This window comes from Peromyscus californicus, unplaced genomic scaffold, assembly GCF_007827085.1.
Source record: "Peromyscus californicus insignis strain IS unplaced genomic scaffold, ASM782708v3 Scaffold_11__1_contigs__length_118956290, whole genome shotgun sequence".
Taxonomy (NCBI): domain Eukaryota; kingdom Metazoa; phylum Chordata; class Mammalia; order Rodentia; family Cricetidae; genus Peromyscus; species Peromyscus californicus.
The window spans coordinates 97740881-97754316 of NW_026294402.1; the positions used below are offsets into that span (position 1 = coordinate 97740881).

A 13436-nucleotide genomic window follows, 5' to 3' on the forward strand; every position below is an offset into this window, starting at 1 on the left:
ACTGCAGTGTGGTTACTACAGTGGGCCGTGCATGCCCCCATTCCTGCTGACTCACTTCTGGGTTACTCTTGCTACAGGTTTTCTCAGGCTGAGTTCCTCTCGTGATGTAGTTATCTGCTCTCATGATCCCTCTGCCGTGAAGGCCTTCCCCATATACCTTTTCTAAAACTGTCCCCCGCCCTGGTCACTGCCACATCGCTCCCTGCTGTGTTAGGATCTTAACTATCTTCCAAAAGTACATGACTGCTAAAGGCTTGGCTCTGGGGGCTGGGGAGGAGGTTCAGGGGTTAAGAACACTTACTAGCCGGGCGGTGGTGGCGCACGCCTTTAATCCCAGCACTCAGGAGGCAGAGCCAGGCGGATCTCTGTGAGTTCGAGGCCAGCCTGGGCTACCAAGTGAGTCCCAGGAAAGGCGCAAAGCTACACAGAGAAACCCTGTCTCGAAAAACCAAAAAAAAAAAAAAAAAAAAAAAAAAAGAACACTTACTGTTCTTCCAGAGAACTAGAGTTCAATTCCCAACACCCGTGCTGGGCAGCTGACAATCACCCATAACTCCAACTCCAGGGAATCTGATGCCCTCTTCTGGCATCTGCAGGCATCTGTATGTACATGATCATATTTGCCAGGACACATAGACACACACACACACACACACACACGGACACGGACACGGACACACACACACGGACACGTGTACACACATCAAGGTTAAAATAAAATTTAAACTTAAATTTAAAAAAAGAGCTTGGTTCTGAGGAGATAGTATTAGAGGTGAAACCAGGAGAAGATGGGTCCTTGTGAGAAATCCTTAGGTCATTGAGGCATGCCTTTGGAAGGAATGGTTGGACCCTAGCCACACTGGTTCTACTCGATCATGGACTAGAACCTCTAAGACCATGAGCCAAAATGAACTTTTTCTCCTCACAAGCTGATTGTCTCAGGCATTTTGTTACAAGGATGGAAAGCTCCCTAACACATGCTTCCCCTTGGTCCCTCTACAGCATACACAATTGAGAAGAATCTTGTTTGCTTGTGTGTTCACTGTCCTGCTCTTCTACTGGGACGTGGGGTGGACAGGACCATGTGTGTCTTGTTGTTTGCTATAATACCTCTACTTAGAATAGCACCTGACACTCAGTGCTCTGTAAGTATCTCTCCTTTTTCTTGAATGGGTGGAGGAGCCTAGACAGATCTTTTGTAAAAGATACTCATCAGCTGAATGTAGGAAGCAGGTGTCTGGGTCTCTCCTGTGACTGACAGCTGAGCTCTACCAGAGCCCACGGATTATCTACAGTCACACAGAAGAAAGGAGGGAAAGTAGACCCTGCACCCGTGATCTTGCCCTGTCCAGGTCCCTGAAGTGTCCTCAGGTGGCCGGGCCGGCCACTCTCTAGAACCCGGCTGAATATCAAACCACAGAGCCACTAGATTGCAGAAACTCTACTCTCCAATTCCGGCTCCTTCTAAATCAACACCCAGATACTAGAATGATGAAAAGGATGAGGAGATGAGGGGGGTCAATGAGGTGATGCCAAGAGAAGAAAAGGCACAGATACCAACCTGAGAGCTCCACTGGAGCCGTGATACCCCTCATGGCTGTTGGCAGCACACATGTAGGCTGGGTTGTCACCACCAACACACAGAGCACAGAGGCGGGAGTTCGGATTAGACCCTGGGGCACAGCTGTGACTGAAGAACTCATCTGTGAGGAGGGACGAACAGAGTCAGCTCTTCCTGTGATGGCAGGAAAGCCCCAGGGTTTGTCCCTAAGACTGCCTGTCACACAAGCAAACAGCTGGTTATTTGGCAACATTATTAAGAGGTTAGGGAGATGGCTCAGTCAGCAAGGTGCCTGCCATGCCAGCAAGAGGACCTGAGTAAGAGTTGGGTGTAGCTAGAGTTTTCCTGCTTGGTCCACAGTCAGGACAAATATCTCTCACCTGCCAGTCCCACAGCCGCTCAGACCCGACCAAGTAAACACAGAGACTTATATTGGTTACAGACTGTATGACCATGGCAGGCTTCTTGCTAACTGTTCTTACAGCTTAGATTAATCCATTTCTATAAATCTATACCTTGTCACCTGGCTCATGGTTTACCAGCATCTTCACATGCTGTTTGTCATCATGGCGGCTGGCAGTGTCTCTCTCTCTCTCTCTCTCTCTCTCTCTCTCTCTCTCTCAGCCTTCTACTTCCCAGCTTTATTCTCCTCCTTGTCCCGCCTATACTTCCTCCTGCCTGACTACTGGCCAATCAGTGATTTATTTATTGACCAATCAGCAACACACTTGACATACAGACCATACCACAGCAGTTGGGCGGCGGCGGCGGTGTAGTCTGTAACCCCAGGAGGGTGGAGAGAGGCAGACCCCTGCAGCTCACTGGCCTCCTGGCCTAGCCAAATTGGTGAACTCTAGGTTCAGTGAGAGACCCTGCCTCAAAAAATAAGATAGAGGCCTTTAACCCCAGCACTCAAGAGGCAGAAACAGTTAGATCTCTGAATTGCCTGGTCTACATGGCAAGTTCCAGGAGCGCCAGGGCTACACAGAGGAACTCAAACAATAATGGTCATATGGAGTTCAACTGAAGAAGACACCCAACATCTACCTCTAGCTTCCACACACATGTGCACACATATGTACCTGCATGTATACATATCCACACCCACATGGACACATACATACACCACACATACAAAACTAATTTTTAGAAAAGGAACAAGAACATTGTGGAACAAAAGAAAAGATTCCAGACAGACAAAGTAAAGGGACTAACTGGGGATGGACCAGACTGTGAGCTCACAGAAGTCTGTCCCCACACAGGGCAGGGGTGATGAGGGACAGATAAGAGAGTTTAGCCCTAACAGAGAGGAAATGAGGGTGGGGTGGGAGGAGGGCTGGCTTATTTAACCTACACCGGTGTTTTCTGATCTCTGTTATCTTGGTCTTCCCTTACAAAGTTTGTTGTTGTGACATCAAGTCAGGCAAGGAGTAGAAAGCCATGGCTTCCAAGCCTAGCCCAGGGTTCCAGGGAACTACACTGAGGACACTGGGCATGGACCCTTCCCTCTTCCAACCGACTGCCTGTGGGTACCTGTCGGAACCCAAGTTACCACACCCAGGGATCAGCATATCCCCTCTTGCTCTGGGAAGAAGGATTATGATTCCATGAAGCTGGAGATAGAGGGACCCTCCATAGACCTGGGAGTCAAGACAAGAGATGAGGAGTGAGCAGGTGGTCCCCAAGGGAGGGGGAGAGAATAGAAGCCTACGACAGGAGACTGGCACCTGAAAAGGCCTGAATAGGAACAGGGTCCAGACATAGCACAAAAAGCTTAATGGAGGCCATTGGAGTAGACCATCAAGAGAGGGGAGTGGAGTCGGGGCAAGGCTCAGACCCCAAGGGATCTTACTGTGTGGCTACTGCTCTTACTCCCTAGAGAAATGGGGAGTCTCGGGCGTGATCAGGACCTTGCTGGGCTCAGTGCATTGGCACACGGTCCCATCCACACTTTGCAGAAGTCTACCTGACTGAGAGGAGGATGGGATGGAGGGCTGATGAGCCGCTCCGGTGGCAGGCCGCTGAAGTGGGCCAGGAGAGAGAAGGGGAAGTAACGAGAGATGGGTGGGAGGAGGTGAAACTGTCATTGCTGCGCAAGTAGGACTCCAGAGTCCTCCACCGTGCTAGGCAGTTCTGGAGCATTACCAGGGTAGAAGGAGAAAATGCAGTCTTGGACAGAGTGAGCTTGATATGCTTTTGAGACCCTAAGTCGATATGGCGATAGACAGTTCAGTAGACAAATGTTTGAGCTGGATGTGGTGGTGCATGCCTGCAATCCCAGCTCTTGGGAGGTAGGAGGATCAGGAGTTCAAGGTCAGCCTCAGCTACATGATGACTTTGAGGTCAAACTGTATTTCATGAGACTGTGTGTGTGTGTGTGTGTGTGTGTGTGTGTGTGTGTGTGTGTAGGTCATGGAGCAATCTGTGTTTGGGAGTTACCACTCTTTAAACACAATAATAGCAGTATTTTCTCCAGCGCATATCAAGAACCCACTTGCTTTTGACCGGAGTGCATAGCCCAGAGGGCAAGTGGGTGTGGAGAAAGGGGAGGGGCGGGGCTCACCTTCTGTCTGTCAAGTCCTTGACCCAAATACCTACCTAGGGCATCCCTTGCCACCCATTGGACTGAATTTTCCCCAACTCAGGTACAAGCCCGAGGAAGGTACCACTTCACCTTCAGGGCACACTTACCAAGCTTGCAAGACCCAGTTTGGTTGTATATTAAACCCAAGGGGACAATCCAGCCTGCAGAAGTGCCGACGGCCGTGTGGCAGGACTTCTTGCCTCGAAGAGAGTTCCAGGTGATGCCAACGTCTGATTTCTTAACCACGGCCACAACATAATAACCTTGTGGTGGAGACACCAAGACACAAGCTCTCACTGTCTGGAGGAGAAGGGCAGACAAAAGCAGTATCTGACCCGCCCTCCTCCCCATGACAGTCAATGGCTTCTCTGTGTGGTAGAGAATATGAACTCAGTTTCTCCATTTCTGTTCTGTCCCATCCCTTGGCTGACATGTGGAAACTGCAGAGCCAACATTCGCCTACAAGTGTGACCTTAGATGTGTGAGAAAGGAAGGGTGGAAGTGGTCCAAAGGGGCCTTTGCGTCCCTTCAGCACCCCTCTTGCCTCCTTCCTGGTCTATCATTTCCGTACCATTGTTCCTATCCAAAGAGTACACTGCTGGGTTGTGTTCGTTAGAGAGTCTGATCTGAAGAAGGGATTGGTAAGATTAGATAGAATTATAAGTCTTTGGAATAAGAAAACATGATTCACCACCACCTCAGTGGTGCTAGTGGCAGAGGTGGTGCTAGACTCTCTCATGGGAAAACAGATTCCACCGAGCCAGCAGCGAGCCTCTGACTGGGCTCTGTTATACAAGGAGCTAAATACTATCTACTAATATGAAAATACTAATACTGTCTTCAGGTCTAAGATTTTTATACTTATGGCATTAAATACTATCATCTATCTTTGACTCTGTGTGTGTGTGTGTGTGTGTGTGTGTGTGTGTGTGTGTGTGTGTGTGTGTAAGAGAGAGAGAGAGAGAGAGAGAGAAACAGAGAAAGACAAGAAAGAGGGAGACAGTGAGATAGTAGAGACAGAAAGATGAGAGAGAGACACAGAGAGAATTGGTGTGATGGTTTGATGGATGACTTGACAGGATGGAGATAAGGTTCTGGGCATGTCGGTGAGGGATGACTGGGTTAATTGAGGTAGGAAAGCTGGTACCATTCCCTGGGCTCCATAAAAAAGGAGAAAGCTAGCCGAGCCCTGACATTCATCTCTCCCTGCCTTCTGACCACTGATGCAACATGACCAGGCAGCCTCCCCCTCCCACCACCATGCTTTCAGCACTGTGATGGATTGTATCCCCTAGAACTGTAAGCTAAAATAAACCCTTCCTCCCTTAGGATGCTTTTGCCATAGCAACAAGGAAAATAACTGGTACACTTGGTTAAATACAAAGCCCTCTCCATCCATGCTCTGACTGAACCTTCTCTATCATAGTCAGCATTTGTCCAAATGGTCTTCTAAACATCCTTGTTGACCTTCATTTCATGGGACCTACAATTGTAGCTCCTGGGAATTCAACTGCTCTTGAAACAGGCATGTTGCTTCTGACCATAAATGATCAGAATAAAATACATGGCTGATGAAAGGCCAGCCCTTGGTTTGGGGGACGAGGAAACAATTCAGAGAAGACTTCTTAGCCATGAATCTAGAGAGGAGAAAGCTTTGGGTTCCTGTTTCACAGGGAGATTAGGGTGGGCTGCTGTAGGTGAGCAGAGACATGACCCTTCAACTTTGCACTCTAATGACCTTTGTGAAGCCTGGCCAGGGGATTCTGTGACCTGGTGCTCAACAGGGACAAAGCTCACCCTAGGCTGCATGTGCTGTGCTGAGCCAAACCCTCAGCTCCCCAGATCTATGCTGAGCCTAAGTAAGAATCTAGTGTTCACCCTGGGGCTCCGTGTCACAGTGGATTTTTAAACCTTATCATTAAATCTAACCAAACAGACTTCCAGCCTTAGCTAGGGAGAGTTTGACTCAGTAGGACTAGGAAGAACCCAAGAAATTTCATTTCCAACAGATTCTCAGATGATACTAGTGATGCTGGTCCAGGGACCACACCCAAGGACCATGCTCCACCTACTTTTAAGACTGTCCAATTCAGGAGAGATGTAAGATCCTTAAGCCTGTGTAGAAAGGCCAGGCAGGAGAACTTATCTCCTGGATGTGTACTGACTAACCTTACGTCAATTTGACACACAAACTAGAGTTATCTGAAAGAAGGGAACCTCAATTAAGAAAATGTCTCAATAAGATTTGGCTGTAAGGCATTTTCTTAATCAGTGACTGATGGGTGTCTTAGGATTTCTATTGCTGTGAAGAGATGCCATGACCACAGCAACTCTTATAAAGGAAAACATTTAATTGGGGTGGCTGGCTTACAGTTCAGAGGTTTCATCATGGCAGGAAGCATGGCAGCATGCAGTAGACATGAAAGAGCTAAGAGTTCTTACATCTTGACTTACATGCAACAGGAAGTAGTCTGTCTCACTGGGCATGACTTGAGCATATATGAGACCTCAAAGCCTGCCTTCACAGTGACACACTTCCTCTAACAAGACCACACCTATTCCAACAAGGCCATACTTCCCAATAGTACCACTCCCTTTGGGGGGTCATTTTTCTTCAAACCACCACAATGGGGCAGGACCCAGTCCATTGTGGATTGTTCTATCCCCGGACTTGTAGTCCTGGGTTCTACTAGAAAGCAGGCTGAGCAAGCCATAGGGAGCAAGACAGTAAGCAGCACCTCTTCATGATCTCTTCATCAGTTCCTGCCTCCAGGTTCCTGCCTTGTTTGAGTTCCTGTCCTGACTTCCTTTGGTGATGAACAGCGATGTGGAAGCACAAGCTGAATGAACCCTTTCCTCCACAACTTGCTGTTTGGTCCTGGTATTTTGTCGCAGCAATAGAAATCCTATCTAAGACAGGGTGGTTTGTTCTAAAGACCAGGTCGACTCCCTTGTCAGTAAGTTCCAGCTAACCACAGAGTGGTTCCCATTTTCCTCCTCTTCCTCAGCAACCCTGGGAATCTCCTTCTCACAGGAGGCCTCACCTGGTCCAAGAAGTGCCCAGATGGCTTCTGCCCCAGTGCTGACCTTCATGCAAGGATGGGCACGTGATAGGAACACAGTGCTATGTAGGAGGACTTGGGGGTCCCACTCACTTCAACTCTTCTCAAGCTTGGTTACAGCCACCTCTGGCTGTGTGCCCCTGGGAAGCCACCCAGTCCTTGGGCCTCAGTGTCCTCATCTACATCCCATGGAGCAATAGTGTCCATCCTATCAGATTGCTGAGAAGAATAAACAGGAGTCGTGCTAACGGAAGTCTTTTCAACTGTCAAGTACCCTGCAGACATCAATTATTATGGCTGCTTTAGGACAGTTTTGTATATCGACAATGAACCTGGTCTTCTTTTCTCAACTCTAATAAGTTTGGTTTTATTTATTATTTATTACTTTTTTTTTTTTTTTTTTTTTTGGTTTTTCGAGACAGGGTTTCTCTGTGTAGCTTTGTGCCTTTTCCTGGAACTCACTTGGTAGCCCAGGCTGGCCTCGAACTCACAGAGATCCGCCTGGCTCTGCCTCCCGAGTGCTGGGATTAAAGGCGTGCGCCACCACCGCCCGGCTATTTATTATTTATTACTTTTTTTTTTTTTTTTTTTTTTTGGTTTTTTCGAGACAGGGTTTCTCTGTGTAGCTTTGCGCCTTTTCCTGGAACTCACTTGGTAGCCCAGGCTGGCCTCGAACTCACAGAGATCCGCCTGGCTCTGCCTCCCGAGTGCTGGGATTAAAGGCGTGCGCCACCACCGCCCGGCTTATTTATTACTTTTAATTTAAGTGTATGTGTGTGTACCTGCATGAATCTATGTGTACACATTCATGAAGGTACCAGCAGAGGCCAGAAGAGGGCACCAAAGAGGGAACTGGAATTACAGATAGTTGTGAGCCACCTGATTCGAGTACTGGGCATCAAACCTGGGTCCTCTATAAGACCAATAATCATACTTCACTGCTAAGCCACCCCTCCAGTCCCCAATTTTATCTGTTTTTAAGGCTTCCTTTATCCTCTTCCAAAGCATAAGGTTCTGCTTTTGAACCCCAATGTTACTGACTCACTCACCTTCCAAAGGTGCATTCACACACTTAGACCCCAGTCTCTCACTGCCATGTGTAGACACTAAAAATAAAAATAGAAACATTGAAGATTGTTGTGGGATATTTTGATTGCATTCTGACAATAAAGTTTGCTTTGAATCAGAGGGCAGAGCTAGCTACTAGCTGACCAAAACTAACCATAGAGGTTTTGGAGGACTGAGGACAGATAGAGTGACAGGAAGTAGGAGGGCAGGGCTTAGAGAGCATCTCAGCCCTTTTGGATGAGGAACAAAAGAGATAGGAGGTCACCAGTTGCTTCTGCAGTGCTTCTCTGATCATCCAGGTTCTTACCCCCATATCTGACTCCCGAGTTTTTATGGATAAAGAGTAATTAGATAAACGCATCAGGAGGTCCATGTTAAACTCTCATGTAAGTTACTCTAGCCAAGCTGTGAACTTCTCCGTCTCAACTGAGATTGACTAAAATGAGAAATGTTGGCTTAGTGATCTATCACTGGTTATCAACTGACCAAAGTTCTGCAGGTGCATTTAACCCCTTCTCCTCCTGCCCTTTGCTATTAGAACTCTAGGTTCCATCCCGGAATCTCCTCAACCCTCAGACAGATACAAAAGAAAATAAGATGCCCACTGAAGGGGAGGGGGAGAGAGACCACTGCAGATATTGGCAGAGATCCTTTTGAAGGAGCTGCCTGGCTCTGACGTCTTCCCTGAGGTAACAGCTAGTCCAACTCACGGGCTATTTGGCAAGCACTGTGACGGCTCTACCCACTCCATGCCCTCCAGCATCATTATAGCCATGATAAGAGGTATGGTTTTGAACTCTTTCTGCCTGTAACTGTCCTAGCAGAGGCAGAGATACTGAAAAGACAGACACGTGTTCCCCTCACTTTGGCAGTCAGTCTGTTGACACAGTTGTCCCCAAGGAACTGGAAATTCCTCCAGTAATATCGTTTTGGGGAAGGGAAAGACTAAAATACTACTGCCAGCCCGAGGAAGAATTTGTCTCCCAAGGAGAGATTTCCTACAGTTCTGACCCTTGTCAAATCACCTTGCAGGGCAGACTAACGCGAAACAACATGATGGATCGGTGATGGGTGAGACCACACCATGACCAGGATTGCTCATCCGTGTGTGTCTCCTGCTTTCTATTTACACTTGAACCTTCCTATTAGAATCCTGAAGATGGACTTGGGGGTCACAATGCCTCTAATTTATTCCTCTTCTTCATGTGGCTATGGTGAATAAAGTCTCTCTCTCTCTCTCTCTCTCTCTCTCTCTCTCTCTCTCTCTCTCTTTCTGATTTTTCACTATTATGTGACTCTTAAATTGGTGTATTGAGGGGAGTGGCTGAGCTTAGTTTGTCTTGGCTGCTGGGGCCCAGTCCTTGATCCTAAAACCCTTTGAACACAGGCCTAACACCAGCACCTGTAGACAAGCTGATTCTGTTGTGGAGGAGAAGATCCTACTTCAAAAAGTCCCAAGGTACAAAAATAGTTATGATTATCTTATCAGAAAAATGACACTATTTCTTCACCTTTCTGTGCCCATGGCTCAGAGAGAATCACAGAGGAGCCCCACCCTCTACTCACAGTAGTTCTCGCCCAGGACAGGCACCAGACCGCAGTGGCCTGCGATGTAGGCAAATCCTCCATCCAAGCTCATGGCGTCAGCATCTCCTTTCTGAAGTTAAGAAATCAATCATGAATTGTGAGGCTGTCTTCCATCCCACTGACCCTCAGAGTCATCATCCCATGAGTTTCCTGTTGTCACATGTACTTATTTAACCAGACTGTGGCCTCCCTAATTCTTCTTCAGTAGAAATACAGAATTTAGAAAACTAGACCTGTCTTCGTCCTGTTGACTAAAAACAAGGGCCCAACTCAGGCTGTGCTCTCTGGACATCTTTGTGTCCTCCTAGGAGACTCCCCTGGACATGCACACAGCACACTTTCTTTATCACCATTGTCACAATTTAGTAACTCACATGGCCAGACTCAGGTACTATATTTAACCTGTTTCATGGAAAATGTTTTCTTTCAAGCAGTGGAATCAAATCTATCCCCCAAATCCCATCAGCACCACACTCAATGGTGCAAGAAATGTTTCCAACAAACAACTAATAAATAATTAACTAACAAAATAATGAATAACCATTAAATAATTTATTCATAACTGGTATTTTAATCATTTTTTCTAAACAGAGCGACTAATATATTCTTATAGTCATAAATAAGATCACTGAGATAAAAATAGTTAAATGAGGTGTAGCTCATACTTGCAATCCCAGCACTGGTGAGGCTGAAGCAGGTGAATTGCCACAAGTTCAAGGCTAGCCTGAGCAGCATAGTGAGTGCCAGACCAGTCAGGGATATAGAGTGAGAATTTGTGTCAAACAACAGCAACACCAATGCACATCCATATACATGCTTCAGTTTTGACTCCTTGACTGTCCTAGAAATCCGAGAGCTGACCAGGGCAGGAAAGGGCATCCTGTGCCAGGCTCTTTCCCTGCATTGTGCACTAGCTGGGGATGGAGTTCAGTGGGAAGAGCAAGGCCACGGGCAATGTCCAGGGGTAACCAGCCAAACAACGAACAAATGCTCAAATGTAAATTTTAAAAAAAATAATTAAATGAGTGACACACTGTGAACACATATATTTAAACACTGGGCAGTGAATCACTCACCATGCCTCATAAAGTCAGATAAAACAGAAAGTGTCATTTGAAAAATTAACAAACCAAAGCAGAGAGAGGTTAAATAATTTGTCTGATGAATGGTCTATTTCCTATAGTAACCACTGTGCCACACAGCCTCCAGGACCTGGCTATTCAAAGTACACACCCCTAAATACTGTATTGGGTACATTTTTTTTTTCAAGGCATTGTTTCTCTGTGTAATACCTCTGGCTGTCCTGGAACTTACTCTGTAGACCAGGCTGGTCTCAAACTCACAAAGATCCACCTGCCTGTGCCTTCTGAATGCTGGGATTAAAGGCGTGCCCCATTACTACCTGCAAATTTTATATTCATTAAATGACTGGGCTTTGATGAGGTTTAAGAGAGTTAATGGGCCGGGCAGTGGTGGCGTACGCCTTTAATCCCAGCACTTGGGAGGCAGAGGCTGGTGGATCTCTGTGAGTTCAAGGCCAGCCTGGGCTACAGAGTGAGTTCCAGGACAGGCCCCAAAGCTACACAGAGAAACCTTGTCTCAAAACAAAACAACAAAAAAAAGAGTTAATGGAAGTTTACCTTCCATTACTTAGAAAAGTAGCTACAGAAACATTAGCTGCCAGTTAATATTAACAGTAAACTCAGAAATCCTGACACTTACAGGGATTAAAAAATTACAGTCCCATATGTATAATATCAAAGGATTTATTAAATAACTCAAATATAAAAACTATAAGTTACACTTTTTTTTTTTTTGGTTTTTCGAGACAGGGTTTCTCTGTGTAGCTTTGCGCCTCTCCTGGAACTCACTTGGTAGCCCAGGCTGGCCTCGAACTCACAGAGATCCGCCTGGCTCTGCCTCCCGAGTGCTGGGATTAAAGGCGTGCGCCACCACCGCCCGGCAAGTTACACTTTTAACCCCAGCACTCGGGAGGCAGAGCCAGGCAGATCTCTGTGAGTTCGAGACCAGCCTGGTCTACAGAGTGAGTTCCAGGACAGGCTCCAAAGCTACACAGAGAAACTCTATCTCAAAAAACAAAACAAAACAAAAAAAACCTATAAATTAGCTCGATAAATTGAGTCAGAAATACTTCGTGGGATATCATGCAGGATTTTGGGGGGCAGTGTTTGTTTGACATAGGGTCACCTGTAACCCAGGCTAGCCTCAATCTTACTATGTAGCCAAGGATAGCCTTAAACTGATCCTCTTGCTTTCGTCTTCCAAATGCTAGAATTACAACTGTGCGCCACTATGCCTGGCTATGCAGCTATTAAAAACATACTTTAACTGAAGGCTTCATTACCTAAGAGCATGTACCTTCTGCGTCCAAGGCTGTAAATAATAGAAGGAGCTAGCACTTGCTAACAGATTACTCTATGCCAGACAATATTCGCGAGTACTCAAGTTGTAATCTTTACAACTGACCGACTTTGGAAACTACAGACTCAGCAAAATCTGAATCTCGTGGGTTAGTGCCAGGAGATTTACCCAAAATCAGGGACTTCCTACCATGATGGCAGCGATGCAGTCCTCAGGGGTCTCCTTTGTGGCGCATGCCAAAGCGCCACCACTCACAGCGCTCCAGTTGTCACACTTGGCCTTCTCCTGTTGGCCCACTGCACACCACTGCACCCTCCGGGAGTCTTCCAAACCTAGATGCATAGAGATGGTGCAAGGACCCAAAGTAGGCCCCAGACAGCTGCAGAATGCTGCCCGGTGGGGCATCACATTCTGAAGGCAATGAGTGTGCGTGATTCATCTCATGCCACAGCTCCTGACTACTGCCTGTCATTGTCTAGAAGTAGAGATCCAGGTGTTTGTAAAAAATAGTGACGGGAGAGCTCTGCCCTCCCTCCTGATGTCACCTCCCCAGGGAAGCGTCTCAGCTCTCCATCCCAAAGCTGGGCCTTCTGGAAGTTTCCTTTGCAGAATTTCCATCCAGGGAGTAGCCCATGGAAGTCACACATTCTGCTCCGAAGGTCTCTTTGCTCCTGCTCACCCAGTGTGTTATCTTACACCTGACAGTCCGCAGCTGCTCCACGACTGTTGTTTGAGCAAAGGGAAGGTGAAGACAGAGAAGAAGCAAGGAAAGGGTGGAAAAGGCCAGCGGAGGGCAGCAGCTGCCCTCAAAGCCTTCCAGAGTTCCAGACTCCTTTCTAGTTCTGCTCCTGATTGTGGTCATGGCCACATTGCCACATCAGCTTAGGATGGACTGTCCTCCCCGTTAAACAGACCTGCCTGTCCCTGGGTGAGTGGACCCAGTCGACACAAGAATCCAGAGCCACTGGTGCTTTAAACTGTCTATAATATGAAGGTCCTCAAATCCCTTCGGAGGGACTGGAAGAACTCCTCAGTAGTGGAGTCCTTGCTTCACTGTGAGGCTCTGGGTTCAAGCCCCGGCACCACCACCTCCACCACTATAACGTCTTTGTCACTAAATAACTTAGATCTTTCTCCTGGCTCAGCAGAACATCTGCTCATTAACCCAGGGTAGTGAGTAGTCCTCAAGGGC

General features: G+C 47.2%; 1 protein-coding gene across 1 annotated transcript in view; it reads right to left on the reverse strand.

Moving 5' to 3' along the window:
* The window catches only part of LOC128104746 (inhibitor of carbonic anhydrase), a 44870-nt gene that overhangs the window by 10003 nt on the left and 21431 nt on the right, over positions 1-13436 (reverse strand). Inside the window, exons 9-13 of the mRNA XM_052729773.1 lie at positions 12434-12576; positions 9842-9932; positions 8257-8313; positions 4253-4408; positions 1562-1703 (exon numbers count right to left, since the gene is read on the reverse strand). Of these exons, the coding sequence (XP_052585733.1) occupies positions 1562-1703; positions 4253-4408; positions 8257-8313; positions 9842-9932; positions 12434-12576 (589 nt within the window). The remainder of the gene's footprint in view (positions 1-1561; positions 1704-4252; positions 4409-8256; positions 8314-9841; positions 9933-12433; positions 12577-13436) is intronic.